Source organism: Sarcophilus harrisii, chromosome 5 (genome assembly GCF_902635505.1).
Source record: "Sarcophilus harrisii chromosome 5, mSarHar1.11, whole genome shotgun sequence".
Lineage (NCBI taxonomy): Eukaryota > Metazoa > Chordata > Mammalia > Dasyuromorphia > Dasyuridae > Sarcophilus > Sarcophilus harrisii.
The window spans coordinates 212,474,293-212,500,747 of NC_045430.1; the positions used below are offsets into that span (position 1 = coordinate 212,474,293).

Consider the following 26,455-nt stretch of genomic DNA (forward strand, 5'->3'; position numbering starts at 1 on the left):
AATTAATCACCTCTGCTAGCTGCTAAAGTGACTTAGGGAGAGGTTATAAATATTTGTATTGCTGTGTCATTACTGGAACTTTTATGGTTCCTATTTTTGTCTCATGCATTTGTTTCTGTTTAGAAAAAAAACCACAAATGATTTGTGTAAATTATAATTTAAGCTTTTAACATTCTGAATAACTAAAATATCCAAAGTTTATTTACTCCTTGATATCTTTTTTTTTAAAAACTCTTGACAGTAATCAATGCTTTATGTTGTACATGTTATTTTAAACTGATAAATATTGTGTTATTTTCTTACCATCACAATTAGTTTTCTTTTATTTTTGCAGTAAATTCCATAAAATTTCATCCTTCTGAGCAAGTAGCTCTTACTGGTATGTGAGATTTTTAATTATTACATAAAAATATTAATAATGATACTTTTTGTATTTGAAATACCTAGCATGACTTTGGCACATGAATATGATTTTAGTAAATGCTTGTTGATTGAGTGACTGATTGCTGATGCGATTAATAAATATTCACTGAGTGTTAACAGTATCATTAAAAGCATTGTGTAGGTATTTTATGAACATTAAACTGTTCTATGTAATAAAGTTGAAAGGTAAATTAATGTATATTTGGAAAGAAAATTTTTATTCTATCATAATAGCATAATGATAGCTAGTTATTAGTTTTGTGATTATGTGCATGCCATCTCTCTGAGCCTTTAGTTTCTTTATCTGCAAAGTTTTGCCTAACTTTTATTGTGAAAATCAAATGAGGTAATGTATGTGAAAATGTTTTATAAACTACTGAGTGTTTCTGCAGATGAAGAATGCCTTAATTTTTGTTGCTTTTCCTAGTTAGATTACATGAAACATTTACACATGAAAATTCTTTCACTATGTAGCAGGTCTTTTTGCTTAATTGCATTTGGGAAGGAGTAAAATCAACGTATATTCCTTGTTTAATTAAGCATATCATACATAAGAAAGTAGCTTCTTGTTTTTGAGGTACAAATTAGCTAAATCTGATTTATATATAGTAAAGATGTTGGGAGCTACACAGAACTGGTGTAACTCTTTAATGTCCTTTTAGCTCTTTACCATCATTACTGTCTCTTTTTATACCATATATGAATAAAATAGGAAGGGAAGATAGTTTGGCATTTTTCCAAAATTAATTTTCTGATACATTCCATGAAGGTGTCATTAATTTAGTTTTGTGCATTTTACACATGCAAAAAGGGCAAAAAAATTGATAATGATAAAGATCCATGATGTCATCAACTTCAGTTTCCCTTCCATTAATTTAGATCCCAGTCTTTCCATGCCTTCTTGACCTGTGCAGTTTTGTCCATGCTTCATAAATCTTCCTTAGAGGAGCTATCCCTCTATATTTGGGTCTGTTGATATATTCTTTTTAAGAAATACCTCCCACTTTTTAATGCCATTCATCCTTCTCTATCTTGTTTTTATCCTTTCTGTTTAAGCTAAATATATGCATAAATATGATTTTTTTCTTTCTATTAGAATACAAACTCCTTGAGAGTAGACTTTATTTCATTCTTTATATTTGTACCCCCATTTGGTAAGACATCAACATTTGATTCGTATTTCTAAAATCTGTTTAATTTTCTTGAGAGTAGACTTTTCAAGCCTTGAAGATATGCACATTTTCCTTTCATCTATTTCCCATTGTTGATGAAGTTGTAGTACATTTATTTTCATTCATTTTCAAATGAATTGCTTTGAATCTTGATTGTTTTTGATCTCTTTACAGTTTTAAAGATTTTTTTTTTTTGTTGTTGTTGGCTTGAGTTATTTTCTGGGTCTTTTTGTCCCTTTTTAGTGACTATTATGATGAATTTGTTAAATTTTATAGAAAATGATAGTAAAGTTAATCTCTTATAGTACTTTTTCAATTTTTTTAAAATTTGAAAGAGATGAAAAAAAATGCCTTCTTTATTTAAATTAGGTTGAAGCTACTTATCCTGATTTTTAAAATTGTATTGATTTTTGATCCCTACTCTTTAACTATCAGTAATTTGACTGTACATGGATTGTTTATGCTGAAATGACTGCTATCAATAATTATTTCTCTGTTAAAATGTAGTCAGATTGATTTTTGATTTTGTTCAGTAATCATTACATGTAGAACCCTTTTGAAGAAATTATTTGTGATATAAAATGAGACTTCTTAAATCCTCAATAAACCTTTAACTACTATTATTTCTTGATTCCTAATAATATTTTTCATAATTTTTATCATCTGCAGATTTATACAGATCTATACTCTTCTGTTCTCCACTCTCACAGGTCTAGTTATCTATTGCAGGGTTTCTTAAATTTTTTCTACTTGTGCCCCTTTTCACCTGAGAAATTTTTCCATTACCCCAGGTATATATAAGTATATAAAAATAGCATGTAAATCAAACATTTACTAGTAATAAATCATAATTTTGCAACCCTCACATTTATATATGAGGCTCCTTATAGGGCTGTGAACCATAGTTTGAGAAGCTGGAATTTATTGTACTTCTCAAACTGATTGTTCTACAGATGCCTTAAATTCAACATATCAAAACTGAATTAATTATCTTCCTTCACCCTAAACTTTCTTCTCTCTAACTTTTCCTATTGTTCTCAAGAGTACCCACTTCTTTCTAGTTACCTAGGCTCACAACTATGTTGCAGCTGTTGACTACTGCCAAATCCTGTCAATTTTACCTTTTCTTTATGTCTCATCTACCTCCCTTCTCTGATATTGCAAAAGCCCCAAAGCAGCCCTTCATCACTTCATGACTGGACTATTGTAATGTGACATGACATGATGTCATTGCTATAGCATATGACAGTGATGATTGTGATTATTTGCTGATTGATCTCCTTGTTGTACAAGTCTCACCACTTTCCACTTAAAAGTAATTTTCCTAAAGTAAATTTTGACCATATCACATTCTTTCTATTCATTCAGTTCCAGTTATCCTAAGGATCAAACATAAATTCCTATGTTTAGCTTTTAAAACCGTTCACAATTTGGCCCATTCCTACTTTTCCAGACTTCTTATTTTCCACACCTGTGCAGGAGTAGGATTCATACTATGATTCAGTGACATTTACCTTTTTTTTTTTTTTTTTTTTAAACTGGATTCTCTTCCATACCTGGAATTCTTTCCTTTTTCTTATCTACTTCCTGGATTCTTTTATGCTTCAAGCTAAAATTCCTCAGTTAAAATGCCTTTCCTGATTTCTCTTAATAGCTTAATCCTTCCTTTTATACATAATTTTTTAAATGTTGTCTGCTACACTCGATTTTAATCTCCTTGAGATCAGAGTTATTTGTTGTCACTTAGCATAATGCCTGGCATATAGTATGTGTTTAATAAATGCTGGCTAATTTGATGTGTGCCCAGCTTTCCCTTGAAGTCCGTGGGGATTAGGATTTAGTTATATGTGTAATTTTTAGGTTTTTGAATATATACACACACACACACACACACACACACACACACACATACATATATATATATGTATGTATGTATATAAACATATTTATGTGTAATTTTATATACATACATATAAATCAATATTTAATTTATTTTCTTCAGTAGAAATTGGCTTCTCTGGTCATCTGTTTGCTTATGCCTTATTGTGCTTATTGTACTTATTGTGAGCACTCTAAAGTAAGTTGACCATACATAAAATGAAGTTTCTTGTCACCTGTAATTGCAGATTCAGTATTCTTTTCAACTGTACCATCATGCTTTCTCAATAAGTAGGTTAATATTTCTTCTGGACCTTTTGTTCAGCAATTCATCTATCATGGTGAAATGGGTCAGCAGGCAATTATTGAATTCTAGAATGAGCCCTAACATGCAGTATCAATACGAATATGACTCATTTACTCCAGAAGTATGATTACTTAGTTATTGGTCAAAAATCTTACATTAATAGAACTAGTATGTAAATCTTTAGGAATGGACTGAGAAATCTTTGATTCTGAGCATCATCATCTTCATTTCCAACTCCCACAAAATCAAATCCATCATCCATGACCTGAGGCTAGGATGTGATAGAGAGAGACTTTTGTAAAATAGAGAAATTCTTACCAGGATTATGTACATTGGGACCTCTGTGTGCCTTGAGATTATTACTTTAGCTATGGGAGTCCTTGTAGAAAGATCATTGAAAATTTTCAAGTGTTACAAATTCTAGAAATAATATCTAATAATGAAATAGATTTTAAAAAAATCACCAACGTCCCAAATGATTTTGAAAAAGATTGGAATTCTTAGATTATAATTCCAAAAGACTTATATGAACCCAACTAACTGACCAATTGTATTAAGATAGAGTAATTTGGTATCTGCTAAAGCTTATGTTATGAGTGAATACATTCTCTTAACCATTTTTTGACAGAAAGTGCAAAAATATTTCAGGACTTTCTTAGATAGTATATTTGGGGGTTGTTGCCATGGTAACAACCACAGGAAGATAATCATTTCCCTGAAGGGTAGAAGGCAATATCACCTGTCAAAAGTGATTTTGATACAGCCCTAGCAAAATATGATGCAGTTAAAACCTGTATATGTGTGTGTGAATGTACACATATGAAAAATTCCTTATTTTTCAAGAATTGAAAAATACCTCAAAATATTTTCCACAACTCAGACAATAAGTGATATTTGAACTATATTTTTTATCACAAATTAAACTGTTGCCTGCAACTGCCCAATATAACATTGTTATAAAATTTAAACAGTGTTTTAAAAAATATATACATGTATACATACATTACCATTCCAATGCTTAAAATCTCCAAACTGGAAGGAAGAACTTGCAAAATACAAAGATCTGAAAATCATATGAGAAAAGGATGAGGACCATATTAATCCTGCTATCTTATCTCCTATAAGAGTTGCACTTATGATGCTTTCAGTGAGGCTACAGAGGATGAACTTTTATCTTTATGTTTTTATTCAACTACAAAACCCAGTTATTTTATTCAGCTACAAAAGGCAATCATTTTACTTTATTCAACTACAAAAACCATTGTAATAGTTCATAGAATATCACATATGAAGGAATAATAGGATAGTAACTTGTCCAAGAAACCTTTTTTATATGATCTTAGTTGAAAATGATGAGATAACATGATTATAATTACTAACTTAAATAGCATTTACTAGAATTGTTATTCACATTTTAGATGAGGAAACTGAGGCTTAGATGCAGTGTTGAATTACTTGCCCATGATCCCAGAGCTAGGAAATGTCAGAAGTTGGATTGGAACCTGACTCTTAAGCTTATCCCTCTGGATTACTTGCTACCTTTTATTTGCTGTTCTATTACTTTTTCCAGTCTGGGGGCCATTTTGTATTTATCTTTGTTTCTTAGGTTGACATAACCAGATTTTATAACTTGGTAATCTTGTAGCAGCATATCTCTCCATATTTTGCCAAGTTGCTCCCCAAAGAACATACCCCACGCATGTGTTTTTGTAGTTTGGTAAAAGCTGATTAGCTTTTGTTCCAGATCAGTGGAGACATTGATTCAAGATAAAAAGCACAGATATGATGGTAAAATAAAATTAATTTTATATAAATTCCTTCTCCATTGTAGTAAAATGGCTGTTAAGTTTAGTAAATTATAATATTTTTATAGTGAAAACATCTGTGGAAGAGGTAAAGTAGTAGTTTCAGGGTGGTTTATAAAAAGGTTGATAACTAAACCATTTCAGAAATTGTAGTTAATGTTACCTTTGGGTGCATTTATGAAAGTGGTTTTCATTTTAAATTCAAATTTTTATTTCTTATATGAAAAACTTGATAATGAATTGCTTTTCTATAAATATGTACAAACTCCCCAAATAAACTATTACACTAGACTATTCTTTTAAATGTCCTATTTGAGAAGATAAGTTTTGGTATGTGTATCTTTGTGTACATATAAACCCATATGTATACACATGCATACCCATATTATAAAGAGATAGATCTTGCACTTAGGAAGACCCAAGTTTGAAACCTGCTTCAGGGACTTACTCTGTGACCCCAGTATATCTCATAACCTTTACCTGCTTCAGTTTCTTTATCTGTCAATGGTGACAAAATAATAATATCTGTCTCCCTGGGTTATGAAGATCAAATAAGATGTTTGTCAAATGGCTTGAAAATCTTAGATTACGGTGTACGTGCCACTTATCATTCTTATTATTGTTATTATACACATTAAGCAGACTTTGCTATAATGAGATTTTACTCTAAACTGAAGTAATTAATAGTAACAAATATATGTGGACCTTGAACATTAATTAATGTTTATTTTCTCTTCAATGAAAGGGAAAATATTTTCATGACAATTGTTTGGCTTTCTTACTCTTCCCTTTTTATAGTAGATTATTGTTCCCAGCAACATCATAAAGCAATACAAACTTATGTTGCTTAGCCAAAATAACATGAAACATTTTTGATATTGTATGTATTTTGAGAAATATGTTTTTCTGACTTATTCTTTATAGCATCTGGAGACCAAACAGCTCATATCTGGAGATTTATGGTACAGCTACCAACACCTCAACCTATTACAGATACTAGTGTAAGTGCCTTTACTTAAATGAAAAATTCAGTTATGTCATAAATTCTAGTTATGTGTATATGTTGCTTATGTCTCTTATGGCTAACCTATTGCACTTTTTATACAAATACTTTAATCATATATTGTCATATAATACTTGATATATATATATATTATATATATATATATATATATATGCTTATTTGTCATCTAAATTTTTCAAGCAGAGAAAGCTAAATGATTTGTGAAAATGCACATCCAAGTTAATTATTTAAAGATAAACATTTTGAGCACGGCTGTCAGATTTTTAAGATTTTGAAGTCTCTTTCAGGAAAATTGCATTTACCTTTTTTTGATTTTGAATTGATTTTGTTATATATTAGAAAATTAGCACATTCTGGAAGACTACTCTTTCAGAGAATAAATAAATTCTCAGAGGAATTTAATTGTGAACACCGATAGTAATATTTTAAATTCAGAAGTAGGACATTTTTTTAATAGTGAAAAATAATAGCATAAGTAAAATTAATGTAATCTTATTCTTTTATAGGTAAATATTGCCATATGGCTAGCAGGTGAATTATGTAGAAATTAAATGAGCTTGCATTTATTAATGTTTCAAGGTACAACTCACTATAAGGTAAATATAAAGCTGTGGTTGAATCAGGAAACTTAGCTGTATTACGTGGCAAAAATTCATAATTTGCTTAACATTTTAATATTGAGTTAATTTCATTTTTCTCTTCATTGTGCTTGCATTGAATATAAGGGATCAGCTTACATCTAAATTCAGAATTTTGGTCTAATTCAAGGGAAATAAAGTCTGAATTGTTACATTGTATCATCATTACAATATTATTTAATTACTTTAGGAATTGATTCAGAAATTTAATTGATATGGATACTGCCTCCATTTTCCTCTGCCCATACCAGTAAGCTATCTTCATAAATTGCTATGAATGGAATAATTTGTCATTTGGTGACTACCTTTTGTGTGATAAGCCTCTCCAAACTTAACTAGATTGGTTCTCAAGGACTTTTAAACTTGATAGGACCTATCAAAGCTTATGCTTTACTGACATATCTTTCTGTCATGATGATGCATCTGAGTAGAAATTTAGTGAAGAGGTCAATATAAAATTTAATAATTGTTTTAAAAAGACTTATGCTTTAATAACATTTAAATATATATATAGCAGCTTGACCTGCTTAAAATGTTGGCAAATAGAATTTATGCTGAGTCATCTTTAATGATCAACATCTCATTTGACTTAGTACTTTTTATGTGTAATGTTGTAATTATATTCATGTAGCATTAGTATCTTAAACATTTTGTATTGTTTGTATCATAGGTGATCTGAAAAAAAATCAAAGACTGAGAAGTCGTGAGATTTTTTGTTAATATTATGGATGAAATAAAAATTGATACGTATAGTCTACAACATTTTCACTCAAGTGGCCACAAATGACCAGTACTTTATTGATAAAATATATGCTTAATACCAGTGACGAGAAAAATCAAGCAATGAAGCAATATATAGCATGTGATTTTGTTAGGGACTTTGGGAGAATATATAGTACAGCGAAACTGAGGCCTAAGAAGGAAAAGTGTTGAGGTGTAGACCAAATGTGTTGAGGTTTAGATATGGGGTACCTAAATGAAATTAGGGTTTAGTTAAGGTCTAGTGGCAAGTTTGGGGAACAGAGAATCAAACAGAGTTCCCCTGCAACCTCCTTGGATTCGGCGCAAGGATACAGCGGTATATGAGGTCTAGTAGCAGCGTGGAATTCCCAATAAAAGCATTTATTGGCCCGGAGAGCTAGATTGATAAAAGAGGTTTATTACTGAGTTTAGAAGTAGGAGATAGGTGAAGGTAGAGATAAGGAGGGCACCGGACAGAGGGTCCAGTGGACAGAGGGTCCTCACATGGCTGGCATGTTTGGAATCTCTGCAAAGAGGGGTTCCCAGCATGGCCCTTTTAAGTCTGAGACTTAGCTCGAGGGGCTTTGGGGTGTAGCCCCAAAGTTGGCTCAGATCCGGGTGGGGCTGGGACAGGTCCAGATCTTCTGTTGGAATTCAAAGGGACCAGGATTTGTGAGTCAAAGGGTAATTTACATTAACTAGGGGGGGTTGGGAATCAAAGATTGGAATCTTTCCCGCATCAAAAGGATGGAGTGGGCATTAGGCTGTGGGCTCTGTGATTTTGAGTCCTGTCATCTACAGCTGCTAATTACTTAAGGATATATATGTGTATGCATGCTTATGTGTATTTTAATGAAAACTTTATATTTTATATATATAAAAAAAGCTATTATATCTATCGCATATGGCATATAGAAAAACTTTCTATATTCTTGTTTGTATATGCATATACACATATTTACTCAGCCCATATAAAATTGCCATACATTTTGAATGTACTTAGTGAGGATTTTTCATGCAAAGCTTGGGCATCATGACTGTGGGACAACTCTGGCTAGTTTTCTCATTTGTAAAGTAAGGATTATGATGGTAGCTTTCTACAAGGTGGTTGTTAGACTCAAATGGATTTTTACACATATATACATCCAAATAGCAGCTCTGAGTGAAAAAAGGCTGGCAAATGAAGGCCAATTGATTGTAGTTGGAGCTGGCTACATGTTTTTCTGGAGTGGCTGTAGTGAAGGGGGGAGTACTGAGAAGCTGGTTTAGGTTTTGCTATCAAAACTAATCTAATAAACTTGTATGCCTACCAAAAGGAGTGAATGGCAAGCTCATGACAGTGTGATTGCCACTTTCAGGAAAATGCTATACCACCATCATCAGTGCCTGATAATCCCTGGTAATGTAATGTCAAAAGAAACTGAGCAAGACAGAGATTAGAGACCAATTCAATAGTTTATTAAATGGAAAGAAATACTGGGACCAATGGATCCCAGGGCTAGACGAGAGTATCATCTCAAAGAGTCTAGCCCCGAGTATCGGGACAGCTAACCTTTTATGGAATAACATTAACAATGACATAATGCAGAGACCTAGGTGGGGATAGCGTCATAGATGGAGGTTACTGATATTCTAATGACATTAAGGTATGTCTATAACACCTTTATCTCAACCATTAAGAGGGGACGGTCATAACCTTAAGGCAGCATACGAAATAGGACAAATGGAGGAACTGGTCACCCCATTAAAAGTAACCTTTGGCATTACAGTAAGATCAAAGAAAAATTTGTTGAATATCCGGGAACCTTGATCATCAATGTACCAAAAGAAGACAAGCTTATAATTCTGAATAATTAATGCTAGAGTTGACTCTGACTACCAGACAAGGAAGGGAGTCCTTGGGAAGAATGAAATTGGAAACAGCAACAGCAGTGACACTTCTACTGAAAACTTATGCTTCTCATGACTTTATCATCTACATTGTCTTCCTTTTACCTAGATATAATAAAACTTAATGGATATACCCTCACAATAAACACTGTTTGTAAAGAGAAGAGAAATAACACCATGTAAGATTAATAAAGGCAAGGTGTGGTGCATTGTTGACGTGATCATAGACTTTTCCTCTTCAAGCTAAATATTCATATGCAACAAAATTCATCAAAAGTAAAGTACAAGTGAAACTTAGAGAAAAGCAGGATTCTTGACTCGGGAAGAAGGTGGATGAATTTCAGTTTTATGCTGATAGTAACAATCCAAAGGGCTTTTCTAATGCATTGAAGACTATTTGTAGTCCAAGGACTGGTGCATTTCAGCAACTCAGTGCTGATGGAGTCACATTGATTAGTGATAAGGACATGTTCCTAGAGAGATGGGCTGAACCCTGTTATAGTGTTCTCAGCAGACCATTATCAATCTATGCTGAAGCCATTGACTGTTTACTTCAGGTGGAAATGAGTCCCTCCCTAGCTGAAGTTCTAACTGAAGGAGAGGCGTGGAATGTGGTAAATGCCTGGTGCTGATTCTATTCCAACTGAGATTTAAAAGGAGGGTGGGTCAATTCTTCACATAAAAAGTGACTGAAATTTTCCAGAATATATGGCAAAAGGAGGTTTTGCCCCAGAAGTTCAATGATGCCTCCATTGTCCATCTCTGTAAAGGTAACAGAAATAGATTGTCCTGGGACAATTAGAAGAGTGTGATATGTCTAGTTATTGCTAGCATGATTCTTCACTGAATCATCCTTAATAGGCTGATTCTGTACTCATATGAAGGTCATCTACCTGAGAACCAGTGTGGTTGCAGAAAGTACTAAGGAATGGTTAATAGTGTTTGCTGCCTGACCATTACAGGTGAAATTCCTTTGGTACTATCAGCTTATGGAAAATTATGTCAAAATTTGGTTACCCAGAAAGTTTGATCGGTATTGTCCATCAGTTTTATGACAGCATGTTTGTTTGGGTTCTGGACAGTGGACAATGTTTTCGCACTTTCCCACTCACTAATGGAGTGAAATAAGGCTGTGTGCTTGCTCCTGTGCTTTTAAGCATGATGTTTTCAATTGTATTGTCAAATACCTTCAGTAAGGATGAACATAGCATCAAAGTCATTAAAGTGGAGTGAGTATTGGTGTATAATGTTTTATTCACAGTTGATTGTGAACTCAGTGTAATCTCTGAAACTGAGATGCAATAAAAAGTGGCAATTAGTTCTCTATTGCTTGTGCTAATTTTGGCTGAATGCTGTGGATAAGTTCATTTGATATGGTAGTATATTTTCCAGGGATGTCACATTGATAATGAGGTTGACATATCCGTTGCCAGAGCTAGTTTGCACAGCTCTGAAGAAAAATGGGTGTATAGAGATGTTTAACTATCCAAACCAAAGATGTATAGAGTCATTGTGCTATCATCGTATATCAATCTCATGCCAGAAAACTGAATTGCTTCCATTTGAATTGTCTTAGGAATATTCTGACTGGATAACTGACAAGATAACATATCAAACACTAAGATCCTATTTTGAACTAAGTGCCAAGCATTCCAACTCTACTGTACAAAACACAACTCCATTGGCCTGATCCATCCTTTGAACGCTAAATGTATGCTTGCCCAAAAGACTTTTATGGAGAACTCACATAGGGTAAAAGCTCACTTGGTGGTTAGAAAAAGAACACAAGGATGTTCTCAAGGTCTTAAGAACTTAAGAATTGATTGCATGATATGGGAGACACTGGCATAGAACTGCCCAGCATGTTGTGTCCACATCAGAGAAGTTGTGCTCTCTGAGCAAAGTAGTTCAGAAGAAACTCATAGGATGTGCAGTGAGAGAATCCACCCAAATGTTCATATGGACTTTTTGTGCCTTACCTGTGGTGGAGGATTCCAAGCTCATGTGGTCTGTCTGATCGGCCACAGTTGGACACACTCCAGCTTGACTTTAACATAGTGATGTCAGTTTAGTCTTCTTTGAAACAAAGAACAACTACCAACCTTTAATAAGTTAATTCATTTCTTATGGCTCCCTTGCCTTATCTATAAAATACGGGCTTTGAATTAAATTAACTCTGTTCTTTCCAGCTTTAAAACTGTATAGTTTTTATGATTCTATTTTCGGTTAAGTAGAAAACTTTAAAATATTTGAAGACATTTCCTTAGTATCATATCATAATTTAAATTGGTAGAAATCTTTTTTTTTTTTTTTTTTAAGACTTAGTGTTTAGTTTGGAAAAATATCTATCCCTTATTTGTGAATATTTTGCCAACATTCCAAAAGAAAATCATGAGATTGTTGTTAGAGACATTTAAAATGGAAATTTTAGTGTTTAGAATAAAGTTAATTATCCTAGTCAAAATTTTAGTCATGAAATTCATGAAGTTCTTTTCATTTTTATCTTAGATTTTTTTTTTTTAAGACAAAAGAAAAAGATCAACATTGTTGGTGGAGGGTTGAATAGTAGGTAGAAAATATTAAACTAAGAATAGCTTAAAGTTTGTATTTGAAACAATCTGTTTACAAATGGGAAATTTAATACTGATATTATATAGTAGATTGTTCATTTTCTACTAATTTTTTGTTTACATTGTACCTTTACAAGAGAATTTTGTGTTTAAATCAATGTTTATAACTTACAAAAAATGAAGAATTGTTTTGCTTCCCATTTATCATAACGTTGGTTCACACAAATAAGATATAGTAGCATCTTTGTCATTGACTTTATTTGGTTTTCTGGATTAGACAAGTGTATCAATAAAGTCATAATTGATTTTCGAGGAAGAAAAACAGTTTAATTAAGGAGTCTTGCAGTAAAGAAGTTTAAAATGTAGTTACAAACTGTATTTTATATGAGGACAAATTTTCACTTTTATGCCTTTTGTTTTTTTAGCAACAAATGTCTGGAGAAGATGAAGTGGAATTTTCAGATAAAGATGATGCAGATGGAGATGGAGAGGGTTCCAGTGATTGCCCTACCATTAGGGTTCCCCTAACGTCACTTAAAAGCCATCAAGGAGTGGTGATAGCAGCTGATTGGTTGGTTGGAGGAAAGCAAGCAGTAACAGCTTCATGGGATAGAACAGCCAACCTGTATGACGTTGAAACATCTGAACTTGTTCATTCTTTAACAGGTACCTTTTGAGTATTTTTTATTGTGTCCTTGGTAAAAAGGACATGTCTTTCAAATGAGTTTTTCCCAATGCAATTAATGTATTTTGTATGTTTTAGTCATTCAAGAATATATGTATGTATATATATTATTAAAGTTGCTTCTGAAGCTTGTAATTATAGTCGATGGCTGATCCTATAAAGTGTAGAGAATTATATTATTGGGAGCTTAATCTGAAAACATGAATCAGAAGATTTTTATTATATCGTAAAGAGAAAGTATTTCCTAATCTAATCATAATTATTGTATCCAGAGCTTCATATCAGTTGGGTGTTTTTAGGTCAGTTCTTCAGTGCTAAAACAGATGTAGTCAATTTGTGTTCACTTGCATTTTTTATTTTCAGCCCTTAACAGAATACATTTTTAAATATGTGAATGTGTTCAGTCATCTTGGAGATGAGACTTAAAAAAAAATGAGAGTTTCACATAGATAGACTATTGTACAGACTCATCATGTCTAAATAGCTTGAACCTAAAAGTAAGCCTTTGTGTCACATTAAACACTGCACACATTGCCATTTCCTAGTTTCTACTTGAATGCATGTCTGAAAAAGTTAATTTGAGATTTCATTGAAACATTAGTCCTAGGACTAATGCCTCCTTGATTCTATTAGAAAAGTACTCATTAAAGTGACTTGTTCATTTTTAATTTTCACCTAAATTGATTCCTCTCATTGGAGAACACTTTATAAAATCTCCATATTGATTTTCTTTTTTTTCTTTCTAGAAGTACAGTGTTGTTTTTTTAATCAGTGTTTTATTATAGATATATTCATGAAAATAAGAAATCTTGCTTTTTTGTTTTTAAATGTTCTTATCTGTGGTTGTAGGGCATGATCAAGAGTTAACACATTGTTGTACACATCCTACCCAGCGTCTTGTAGTGACATCATCTCGTGATACAACTTTTCGCCTTTGGGATTTCAGAGATCCTTCAATCCATTCTGTGAATGTCTTTCAAGGTCATACAGAGTAAGTGACAGGTGCTTTCTAAATTCTGATTATATTTATTGGATGGTATTTGTACACATGTTGCATTTTAATTTAATTTTCAGTATTTATTTTTCATCTTTGTAAACATTAACTTTTTTCATCAGATTTTAAATAGATAAGAAATCAAAGGATTAGGTAGTTCATTAACATTTAACTCAACTTGTTTTTATTAATAGTTGTAGTTTATATATTATTAAATTGAGTATATATTTTTCTGGAATGCTTAATAGTACATAAGTAATATACTTTTTAAAAGACTTTTATTTTTTATTTTTCAATTAATAGACTTTTATTTTATTCCCTTACAATCACCCTACCAGAAAACACCACCTACCTTTTCCTCCTTACTTCCTCACTGAAAAAAAAAAGAAATAAATCCCTTAAGACAGATATGTATAGTCAGGCAAAAAAAAGTTCCACACTGTTTATAGATACTATGTATATTTTATCTTGCATCTTGAATCCACCACTTTGTGAGAAAGTGGATAGTGTGTTTCTTTATTGGTTGATTAAAGTACTTTGAAGATTTTAGAACCAATAATAGTTCCAGATGGTCCTATTTTATTCCAGATCATGCTCATGTGAAATCTTGACTCCTCATTTCTTATTTCTGTTAATTGTTCTAACTGACCTTATTACCATACTCTCTTTTGGGTTATTTGCAATCATTTTACAAATCTATATTGACAGAAAGAAATTAGAGCATAGTAGAGGATCACTTTTGAAATTCATCCCTAGATTTTTATATTGCCATTTGTGCTTTGTTTTTGTACATCTTAATGACTATTTGCATTTACTTTTCCTTTCTGTGCAGTGGATTATGTACCCCAAAATGCTGCAGAAATGTCAAAAATATAGTCACTATGTAAAGAATTATAGAACTTTTATTAGAAAAGTTATCATTTCAAAGACTTTTATATTTTTACTAAAATTTTTTATGAATTTATTAATCATCTGTAACTATGAATATTTAATTATACAAAAAATAAAAAAAGGAAACCATGAAAACCTCAGTTGCCATTTTTCCTTATTTAAGGTGATAACAAAATTGCCTTGTTTCTCTCCCATTCTGAATTTTTTGTTCTGTGTATCTTCCCCTTCTTCCCTTTCCTTATCCCCTTTCCCTTCTTCTTTCCTTTCCTCCTCCCCCTTCCCTGTTCCCTTTTCCTTTTGTCTTTTCCTTTCTTTTTTCCTTTCTTCCCTACCTCTCTTCCTTCTCATTCACTACTGACTAATTACCCAGTCACTGTAGTAGCAAATATGAGCAGTTAAAACATATCAACATATTTCCATGCCTGAAAGTACATGTGTCATTTTGCAGCTCTAGTCTATCATCTTTCTAGTAAGATGTAGATGTCATATCACCAGTCTTCTGAAGTCATGGATTAGTCAGTTTATTGATCAGAATCTGTTATTTTCCTATGTGGTTTTCTTCTACATTATTGTCATTATTCTATTTCTCATTTCTTCCTATTTTAATTTACATTAATTTATTCAAGTCTTCTCTGATTTCCCTGAATCTATCATATTCAGAATTTTTTATGACACAATACATACTACACGGCTTGTTCAACCATTTGTTTCCATTTCTTAGCTACAATCAAAAATGTTATTATAAATATTTTTCTACACATGGGGTGCTTTAGCTCTCTTTGACTTTGTTAATATACACTGTGTGTTTAGTAAACACATCTTTGGAACAAAGGGTATTAAAATGTAGTGATTTTTGGGGAATTGCTTTCCAGAATTGTTAAATCCACTTCTTTACTCCCAGTCCATTAATGATTTTCTCTTTCCCTAGTCTCTTCATACAGTTTCTCTTTTCACCTCTTGTCATCTTTGTCAATTTGATGAGTATGAGGTACAATCTAAGATTTGTTCGCCAGTTCATTGATTTTACAGAAGACAAGACAGGTAACCACAAATGTAAATTTCCTAATGTTACAGGATAGTTAATGATAGAGAAGCTACTAGGATTCAAGTCTCCAGATTAATAATATTAAAATTTTCCCCCATTATGGAGTGAGAGTGATGTCTATTCAGTGATTAAATTATAAACCCAGTCATATATGCATATGCCAGCTTTGTCCCAAAAATCTCCTAAAAATAAAAAAAATATATATATAGCATTTTATTATAAACTAACCTGGTTAGCTTTTTTGGTCTCATCCTCACCTTCCTGACTAATTTCCTTAAAAAAAAACATCTTTATCTAATGTATTTCCACTTCCTATCCTTGAACTCTCTTTGAAAATTTTTATAATCAGGCTTCTGACCTAATATTTCCACAAAAACTGCTTTTTCCAGTTATCAGCATTGTTTTTTTTTAACTGTCATTCTAATGGTCTTTTCTTAAATCTCATCTTTCTTTACTTCTTTGAAATTATTTATCACTTTGTTCATTGTTCTCATTATACTGCTTTCTCATTCTTCCCTGCTTTTCTGATCACTCCTTGGTCTGTTTTGAAGGAGTTTCATGTCACAAAGTGCTTTGCAAATCTTAAAGTACTTTATAAATATTAGTGACAGTGTGCTAATTGTGGGTATAACTTAAAGCTCTTTCCTGTTCCTTTTTCACTTTTCTCACTGTAATATCTCATTTATTGCAACTTCCGTGGATTCCTTTTTGCACTTGATTTCAAGATCTTTGTGCTCATCCTTCCCTCCCAACCCCCCGAGCTCCAGTTCTACATCACCAGTTCTCTCTTGGACATTTCACATCTAGTCTAGTAGACATCTCAAACTGAACGTGTCCAAAACAAAACTTGTCTTTTCCTTTTCCTCCAGATTTAGTCTTCTTTTGAAATTATATATTACTGTTGAGGTTCTACTGTCTTCTTTGTCACTTAAGAGTTTGCAGTTTGCTCACTTTTACCCCAAACAAATTGTCATTTGCCAGATATCTCTCCTGTATATCTTCAGTGTTCTTCTCACATAACTGTACTTGCTTCTGGTCTTCATTACCTCTGTTCTGGACTGTTATAGCTTTCTGTTTAGTTTCTGTTTGTTTCTAATCATTGCAGTCCATCTTGTATACTGCTGCCATAGTCAGTTTCCTTAAGTGTAGGTCTTTCCATGTTACTTCTCTACTTAATAAATTCCAATAGTTTCTAGTTGCCTTCAGTATAATTATTTTTATTAAATTTTTGTCATTTAAAGCTCTTTACAACCTGAATATCTCATCTTATTGTTTCTATTACCCTTCTTGCAGTGTAAACAAACTATACTAGATCTTTTTATTGTTCACATGTGACACATTACCATTGAATGCCTTGCCTTTGTACTTTCTTTATCCCCACCTCACCTAGAAAGCTCCTTTCCCCTCACTTCTGTCTCTTTTAAGAATCCTTGCATTCCTTTAAGAGTCAGGTTAAATGCTCTCTTGTGTGGAGGAACTTTGCTGGTTTTGATTCTCCACTCCATCCCTCACTCCATTTGTCTTAATATCTGGTACCCTCTTTCTGAGATTATCTTCTCTCTTGTATGTTTCTTGCATATTCCTTTTTATTTGCAAGTTGGCTTATATAGCATGTAAGCTTCTTGATGGTGAAGATGGTTTTTACCTTTTCATTGTATTCCCCAGTGCTTAATGCAATGTGTGACATAGATTAATTACTTTGTAATTGTTCATTATGGACTGATTAAATTGGGAAGAATAGCAAACATTAGATTGAAATTGAATATTTGATAGTTTTTCTATATATATATATGTAGAAATATATGTTTCTTTTAGATATTGTTTCTTATTCTTTTTATTCATATTTTTCATCTGTTTGTATAATTCATACCTATTTTTCACACACATACAAAGTTACCTTTATGCAAGGAAATCCAGTTAGTGGTGGCATGGTATATATAGTCCCTGCTACCATAAAAACTGAAGCTTTTGATCTCCTGAGCTTGAGTGTTCTTAGCTACAGTGGATCAAACCAGTCACTTGTAAGCACCAAATTCAATATTAATATGATACATCTCTGAGATCAGGGCCTCACCATAGTGCTTCATGAGAGCCAATTAGCCAGCTTCCAGAACTTGAACAGATCAGAACTCCATGAATCCTAATCAGATTGAGATTGGGTCCTGGTATTTCCAGCAAGGGTAAGGTAGGAAAATACTTGTTTCCCCATGTTTCAAAAACAATTTTATGACAATAGTCTACACATGTTTCATGTATAACTGATGAAAATATAAGGAAAATCTTTTTTTTTAATTGTTCTCTCTCTTTTTTAAAAATATCACTTTTCCTTTCTATTTCCCCCTTTTTTCCTACCCAGCAAGGTATTTCATGCAATAAAGAATAAAGAAAAAGAAAAAAGTTTATTGAAACCAAGTAGTACTTCAGTCATGTTTGACAGTCTCTGTTGGGAACCTATAGTCCCCTAGTTTTGTCAGCAAAGGAGAGAAATGTATATCTTCTCAAAACTTTTCCAGGGCTAAGCTTGTTCATTATAATGACTCTGCTTTCACTTTAATTTTTAAAATGTTTTCTCATTACATTATTGTCATCATGTATATTGTTTTCCTGCTTCTAATTATATAGCTGTTCATCTAAATCTTGTGTTTCTAAAACTCTTCATATACATTGTTTTTGTTTGTTTATTTTACATTGGAAATTGGCAGAAGTGATGAATATGAAGAATAAAGAGAAGCTTGGAAAGACTGGTATGAACAGATTCAGTTAGATAGTATAGTAGATAGAATACTGGACTTGGAGTCAGGAAGTCCTGAGTTCAAATCTTGCTTCAAACATTTAGTTATGTGATCCTCAGCAAATTACTTCACCTCTTTTAACCTCAGTTTCTTCATCTATTCATTTGAGATGATAGTATCTCACAGGTTTGTTAAAGGGATTAGAAGAGTTGATATCACAACTTATCTTAATACATAAAACACTTTGTAAATCCTAAGCACTATATAAATGCTAGTCATTAATATTATTATTATATAGATTTAAATAAATGGAACCAGCAATCATGCAATCATAACACATAAATGGAAAGGAAAAAAGTCAAACCTAAAACTTGCTTTTTGAAGAAGAGATGAAAAAACAGACCTAGACATTTTTTTTTGAAGAGATGAAAAAATGGAGCGCTCTCTCTTTTTTGGTAGAGTTGAGTGATTATGTGCATATGGCATTGTATATAGTATTAGAGATTCAGTTGTATATATTAAGGTAGTTCTATTGAAATGTTTTCTTTTAGAGTTTTAGTTTTAGATTTTTTTTTTTTTTTTTTAACAAGGGATGACTTGCTTTTAGGGGAAGAGTAAGTTGTCAGAAAGAAGGTGATAAAAAATAAAATGTTGATTAAAAAATTAAAATTTAAAAAGACAAAAATAATTTATTTAATACATACCTTTTATTAGGGAACGGGGAATCTTACTGTTTTCATTCATTTTATTGTAACAGATACATGTTTTTGGATTGATTTTGGTGTATTGATTGATAGATCTTTTATAGTTAGCCAGATAAATACTAAGTTTTGTTCTGTATTAAAGACTAAAATGAATTAAAATTCTGAGAAAGACACATATTGTGGAGTCAGTGAAAAGGAGATTTTATTTTGGTTGTTGATTGTTTCTCATTTGTCTCTGTGAAAATATAAGGAGTGAATAGAGTAATTTTTTTTTTTTGTCTTCTTTCTATTGGTAGAGATATGAAATTAATGATTCTATTGAATTGTGTTCTTGTGTAGATTATAAGTGCATACAAAGAAAAGGTTGATATTTAATATGAATTTGGAAGAAAAATTCATCATATTCCATTTTATTCAGATTTGTGTAAGACATTTCTAAGGCTTCAGGTGACATGTGAATTAATTTTAGTCTTACATCAAAAGAAATAATTGGATATGTACATTATTATATCAGGTATAAGTCAAGAGAGAGTTTTAGTTTAATTTGGAAGTTCCAAAATTTAATTGAAACAGAAAATATGTATTATTTTTTTCTAAATAGAAAAATAGCACTAGTATTCTTATTCAGGTGGCTTTTGTTCCTTGCCTAAATTTTTATTCTCATCTTATCTTTACTTCCTAAATAATGAGATAAAACATTTTATAAAATCAATATATGTAGCATGCTTTCATGGTTAATTCTATTTGGATTTTTCTGGTCCTCTATTTAGTAAAAGCACTAGCAGTAGATTAGAAAGGTGTTTGTTTTGAACCAGGCATACTTTTTTTGCTGAGGTTGAACAACTGTAATGTTTTGTAAATCACAGTTTGAAAGAATCACATTTTAGCTTATTTTAAAATTAGTTAATGAATATTCTCCTTCTTTGACTTAAAGTGAATAGAGGGTTTTGTGTTAATTTTCCTTTAAAAGAAACTTCTAAAATACCTTCTGCAACCAAAATTTTTAGTATTATTTTTGTCAGCAGATGGCATCACAGTTCTTTTTTATTACAGAAAATATTTCTTTATAATAATACTTGATGAACAAAAATCAGTAGGCTTTCCAAAAACATTCTTTTAGAAAGAAGGAAATGAGTTATTCCATAGGAATTCAGCTGAGAATATTTCTCCCCAAAGAGCAATAGTCTTTTGACTCTATGACAGTTTCTTAGCTTTTAGATATGCATTATAATTCTTACATTAATTAAAGGCCTTAAGCTGTGTGTATATGTACAAACATGTAGATATTTGTGTGTTTACACACAGTCAGAAATGCTGAATGAAAGTAGAAAGAGATATTTTGTCAATTTTTTTTCCATATTAATCAATTAAAGAATGAAATAACATACAATTGTTAAAAATAAATTTAATCCTAACTTAAGCAAGTTTTATAGTACCTCCAGATATAAATTAATTCCCTTGTAAAATAAAGGGAACAAATTAAATGCATCCATGAAACTTACTAACTTTAAAATTCTATTAAATTCGTTTGTCAGAGTTGGAATTATAGGACTGGAAATCAAATCAAATCATAGAGGACTTCAGAACTTGTCCAGTCCAACAGCTACTTTTAGTGTGTCCTTTCAATATTGTTACTCAGGCATGTGATTTTTTTTTTTTCTTTTTCTTTTCTTTTCTTTTCTTTTTTTTTTTTTTTTGATAATACTATTTTCTCTCAATTACACGTCAAGATAATTTTTAGGATTCATCAGATTTTGAGTTCCAAATTTTTCTCCCTTTTTTTCTCTTCCTTTTTCCTAAAAAGGCAGGCAATTTATTGTAGGTTATATATGTGCTATATGTAGAACATTTTCCATGTTTTGAAAGAAGAAATAAATCAAAAAGGAAAAAAACCTATAAAGAGTAAAGCAGGTAAAAAAAAAGTTTGCTTCTTTTTGCATTCAGAATCTATTAGTTCTTTATCTGAATGTGGATAGCTTTTAGATTTGTCTTAGATCATTGTTTTGCAGAGAAGAGCTGAATCATTTCATAGTTGAACATCATAGAGTGGTGTTGACACTCTGTACAATGTTTTGCTGCTGCTGGTCATTTCACTTTGCATCAGTTTGGGCAAGTCTTTCCAGATTTTTTTGAAACCTATTTGTTCATCATTTAATGTTTTACAATAATATTCTATTACATTTATATAGCACAGCTTGTTCAGCCTTTTCCTCAGTTGATAGGCATCTCCTCAATTTCCAGTATTTTGACACTGTGAAAATGCTATTAAATATATATATATATATATATATATTTTGTACATTTAGGTCCTTTCCCCCTTTTATTGATCTCTTTGTGATACAGATCTTGTGGTGATATTTTTAAATTAAAGGGTATGCACAGTTTGGTTGCCCTTTGGGCATAGTTCTAAATTGTTCTCCACCACTCACAGTGCATTAATATCCCAATTTTCAATTTTCCCACCTCCTTTCACATTTATTATTTTCCTTTTTTTTCATGTTAGCCATTCCGATAGATGTGAAGTATAGTGCCTCAGATTTATTATTAGCATTTCTCTAATTAAAAAGTGATTTAGAGCACTTCTTCATATGCTTATAAATGGTTTTGATTACTTTATTTGAAAACTTTTCTTTTCCTTTGACCATTTTTCAACTGGGGAATGACTTATGTTCTTATAAATTCCATTTTCTATATATTTGAGAAATGAACCCTTTATCAGAGACACTTATTGTAAAGATTGTTTCTCAGCTTTCTGCTTTCTTTCTGATCTTAGTTGTATTGGTTTTGTTTGTGTAAAAGCATTTTCATTTAATATAATCAAAATTATCTATTTTACATATCATAATGCACTGTCTCTTGTTTGGTCATAAACTTTTAATTACTCTAACTTCTTGAAGAATTTGAATAGTTGAACCAAGTGAACATTGTACAAAGTAACAAGATTATATGATGGTCATTTATGATGGACTTGCCTCTTCTTAACAATTTGGTGATTCAAGGCAATTCCATTAGACGTGGGATGAAAAATGCCATCCACATCCAGAGAGAGAAAGAGAGAGAACTATGGAGACTGAATATAATTGAAGTATAGTATTTTCACCTTTTTGTTTATGTGTGTTTGTTTGTTTTTTCTTCTTTCTGGCTTTTTTCTTTTTTTTTCACCCTTTTGGTCTGATTTTTCTTGCACAACATGACAAATAAGAAAATATTTTTAAAAGAATTTCACATATTTAGCCTATACCAAATTACAAAGTCTTTAACAAAAATGAATGTTGAAAACTGTCTTTTCATGTATTTGGAAAAATAAAATACTGTTAAAAATTTAAAAAAAATATTTGGATGCTATACTAGTTGGTGCATATATGTTTAGTAATGATATTTGTTTGTGGTACCTTTTAGCAAGATGTAGTTTCCTTTCTTATCTCTTTTAATTAGGCCTATTTTTGCTCTGCCTTTGTATGAAATCAGGATGGCTAGCTCTGCAATTTTTACCTCAGGTGAAGCAAATATAGATTCTGTTCCATCCTCTTACTTTTATTCTATGTATGCTTCTCTGCTTTAGGTGTGTTTCTTGTAAACAACACATTAGAGGATTCTGATTTTTGATGCATGCTATTATCAGGTTCCATTTTATGGGAGAGTTCATCAATTCACATTCAGTTATGATTACTGTATATTTCCCTTTATCTTATTTTTCCTTCTGTTTGTTCTCTCTCTCCTTTTATCCATTCCATCCTTAATGGTGTTTTGCTTCTATTTGCTGTCTCTCTTGGTCTGCCCTCCCTATTTTGATTCTTCCCACTTAACTTAATCTCTTCCCTTTGTACCTATTTTGTACTGCTCTTTTTCATTCCTTAGGTTTTTTTTTTTTAATCATTCTTTAAATTCACCTTATACTGATGTCCTTTGTCTATGTATATTTCTTGTAGCTGAACTATTAGTGGTGCAGTTTTTAAGAATTACAAATATTATCTTCTCTTTAGGAATGTAAACAGTTCAATTCCATTAAATGTCTTTTGTTTCTTTTCCCTTTCCCCTTTTTAGGCTTCCTTTAGGTCTTGATATTGGAGATCAATTTTTTTTTTTCAATTTTGGTCTTTTCCTTATGAAAATTTGAAATTCTTCTATTTCATTGAATAACCTTCTCCCCCATAATAATAAGTATTATGCTTAATTTCTCTGGGTAAGTAACCAGTTTCCTGGTTGTAGTCCTAGCTCTTTTGCTTTCTACAATATCATGTTCCATGACCTATGGTCTTTAATGTTACAGTTGCTAAATCCTTTGTAATACTGATTGAGGGCTCCCTAATATTTGAATCATTTCTTTCTGTTCTACTAAAAAGGAGTATTTTTTACTTGACCTGAGGGTTTTATATTTTGTCTGTAATGTTCCTTAGAGTTTTTCTTTATTTCAGTACCTATTTTGCCTTCTGATTTTAGTATATCAGGGCAGTTTTCTTATATAATTTCTTGAAAGATGTTATGTAGGTCCTCCTTTTAGTTATGCCTTTCAGTTAGTAAGTAGTTCAATGATTTTGAAATTGTCTCTCCTGCATCTGTTTTTCAGCTCACTTATTTTTCTTTCATTCTTTTGAATTTGATTGATTCTTGATGTCATTAGCTTCTTTCAGCTTAATCAGTTCTAACTTTAAGAAGTTGTGTAAATCAATTAGTTTTCGTACTTGCCTTTTCCATTTGGCCAATTCTGCTTTTTAAGGAGTTATTTTCTTCAGTGAATTTTTATCTCGCTTTTCTTTTGGCCAATTCTACTTTTTTAAAGCAGTTTTACTTTTTCAAAATGTCTTTTTTCATAATTTTCTTGCATCATTCTCATTTCTTTTTCCAATTTTTCTTCTATCTCTCTTATGTGATTTTAAAACTTTTTTTTGAGCTCTTCCAGGAGTTTTTTTTCTGGGCTTGTGGCTACTTCCCTTTTTATTTTTTGGTTTTGCCCATGGTATTTTTGACTTTGTCCTTTTCTGTGTTTGTGTCTTTTGCCTCCCTATTACCATGATAATTTTATGTGTTCAGATTTTTTGTTGTTGTTTTTTGCTCATTTTTTTTGACCTTTTCCCTTTTAAATTTGAGCTCTTGCTCCCTGGGTGGAAGAAGTACTGTCTCAGGCTTCTTGTGCAAGGGACTTTAGGCCTTGGCTGTTTACCTAGTGCTGCACTGATGTTGCCCTGAAGTCCACAGGAGACCTTTTTCTCTGGTGCTATGCTGATGGGCTGTGCCAGGGGAAGGCTGGTACTATTCGGGGCTAGAGGGGTCTGGCAGTCTGCCTGTGTGCTAGGATCCTGGTGCTGATGTTTGATGTATGCTGAAGCCAGGGTGCTTTTTCTTAATTTTCCTAGGGCTATACTGAAGCACATGGCTGACTGGCTGCTGAAAGTTGCCTCTTTGCCCAGGAATATGTTGAAGCACATGGCAATTCTTAGAGCTGGAGTCTGCTTGTTTGAGTGGTTTTGTTGATGCAAATGGGAAGGGGTCCTGGTGTTGGGGTTTGTCTGCTATACTATTCTGGGGCTCAGGATCTCTTGCTGATTTGCTTTGGTAGGGTTTGCTGCTGGCTTATTGGGATACTTCTGTCCTGGACTACATTTCCCTTTTGCCTATATTAGATCTTTCTTGGCAATCTTCCAAGTTTCTTGGGCTTAAAAGATTGTTTCATCCAACTTTTTTGGTGCTGCCTTGTGGCTGTTTGGTAATAAATATGAGAGACATGACAGTTTACTGCTTACTCCTCCATCTTGGTTCTTGCAAGCTCTTTGAAGGTAGATAAAAATTATATCCTGATTGATAAATGTTTTTGATTCATACATTCATTTGGACAGAGAAACACTCAAGGCAGCTCATTCTTTTTTTCTAACAGCTTTAATTGATTAAAGAGTTTTTTTTTTTTTTTTCATTTTGGGACATAATCTGCTTTTCTGTAAGACAGCTCCTTATTATTCCTACTTAAACCAAGCAGATTGTACAATACCTTTTTTACATAGTAACTTTTCAGATATTTAACAATAGTGTTTATGGCCTTCCCTTTCCTTTCTTTTCTAGGTTTAAGATCTTGTGTGCTTTCAGCTAATTCTTATTTGTCATGTTTATAAACATGTTCCAACTTATAAATATGTTTCCTAAAATGTTGTATCTAGAACTGAAAGTAAGATTCTACATTTGTTCTGACTAGAGCAGAAAATTGTGGCATTTTTAGATTTAATAAATATTTACTAAGGATCTGCTATATCAGATATACAAAGATATGACACACATTCTGTTGTCAAAGTACCTATCTCCTAACATCTCTCCCCTCCTGCTTCTTTAGGGGGAAAAAAAAGCCCTTCCTTGTACAAAGTCTGGTTAAACAAAATAAATCTGGTTGTGGCTGAAAATGTATTCCTTATTCTGTGGGAAGGATGATTCATTCTCAGTCTTCTGGAGTCATGATTATTCATTACATTGAGAATTCTTAGCTTTTCAAAGTTATTTTCTTTTACAGTTTATTGTCATTGTATAAATTGTTCTGGTTTGTTTTTGAATAAAATTAACCATTTCTACAATTTAACTTTGATTTGTTCAAAAGAACTTTGTTGATTGTAGTTCTTATTAAATTATGGTCAGTAAAGGATATATATAATGATTTTGCACTTGTTCTTAAGGTAATTATGTTCTAGCACATTGTCAAGTTTTAAGTTACCATGGCACTTTTGACAAATACATTCCTATTCAATATTCACCAGAGATGTATCATACTTAATTTTTCTAAAATTATATTCATAACCTTAACTTATTTCTTATTTATATTTTTATTTGATTTGTCTAGGTTCAAAAGGGTCCAAAAGGGATACATTGAGTTCCCCAACTATTACAGTTATGCTGTCTATTCCTGTAACTAGATTAACTTTTCCTGTAAGTGCCTATTAAGTATTGATGTTATTTCATTATCTATGGTGCTTTTAAGC

At 32.0% G+C, this 26,455-nt stretch overlaps 1 protein-coding gene across 3 annotated transcripts in view; it reads left to right on the plus strand.

Annotated features, from left to right (window-relative positions):
- The window catches only part of WDR37 (WD repeat domain 37), a 106,062-nt gene that overhangs the window by 50,089 nt on the left and 29,518 nt on the right, over positions 1-26,455 (plus strand). For all 3 annotated transcript variants that reach the window (XM_031939613.1, XM_031939612.1, XM_031939611.1), the window contains 4 exons: positions 335-379; positions 6,510-6,586; positions 12,874-13,114; positions 13,983-14,124. In XM_031939613.1, coding sequence (XP_031795473.1) covers positions 335-379; positions 6,510-6,586; positions 12,874-13,114; positions 13,983-14,124 — 505 coding nt within the window. The remainder of the gene's footprint in view (positions 1-334; positions 380-6,509; positions 6,587-12,873; positions 13,115-13,982; positions 14,125-26,455) is intronic.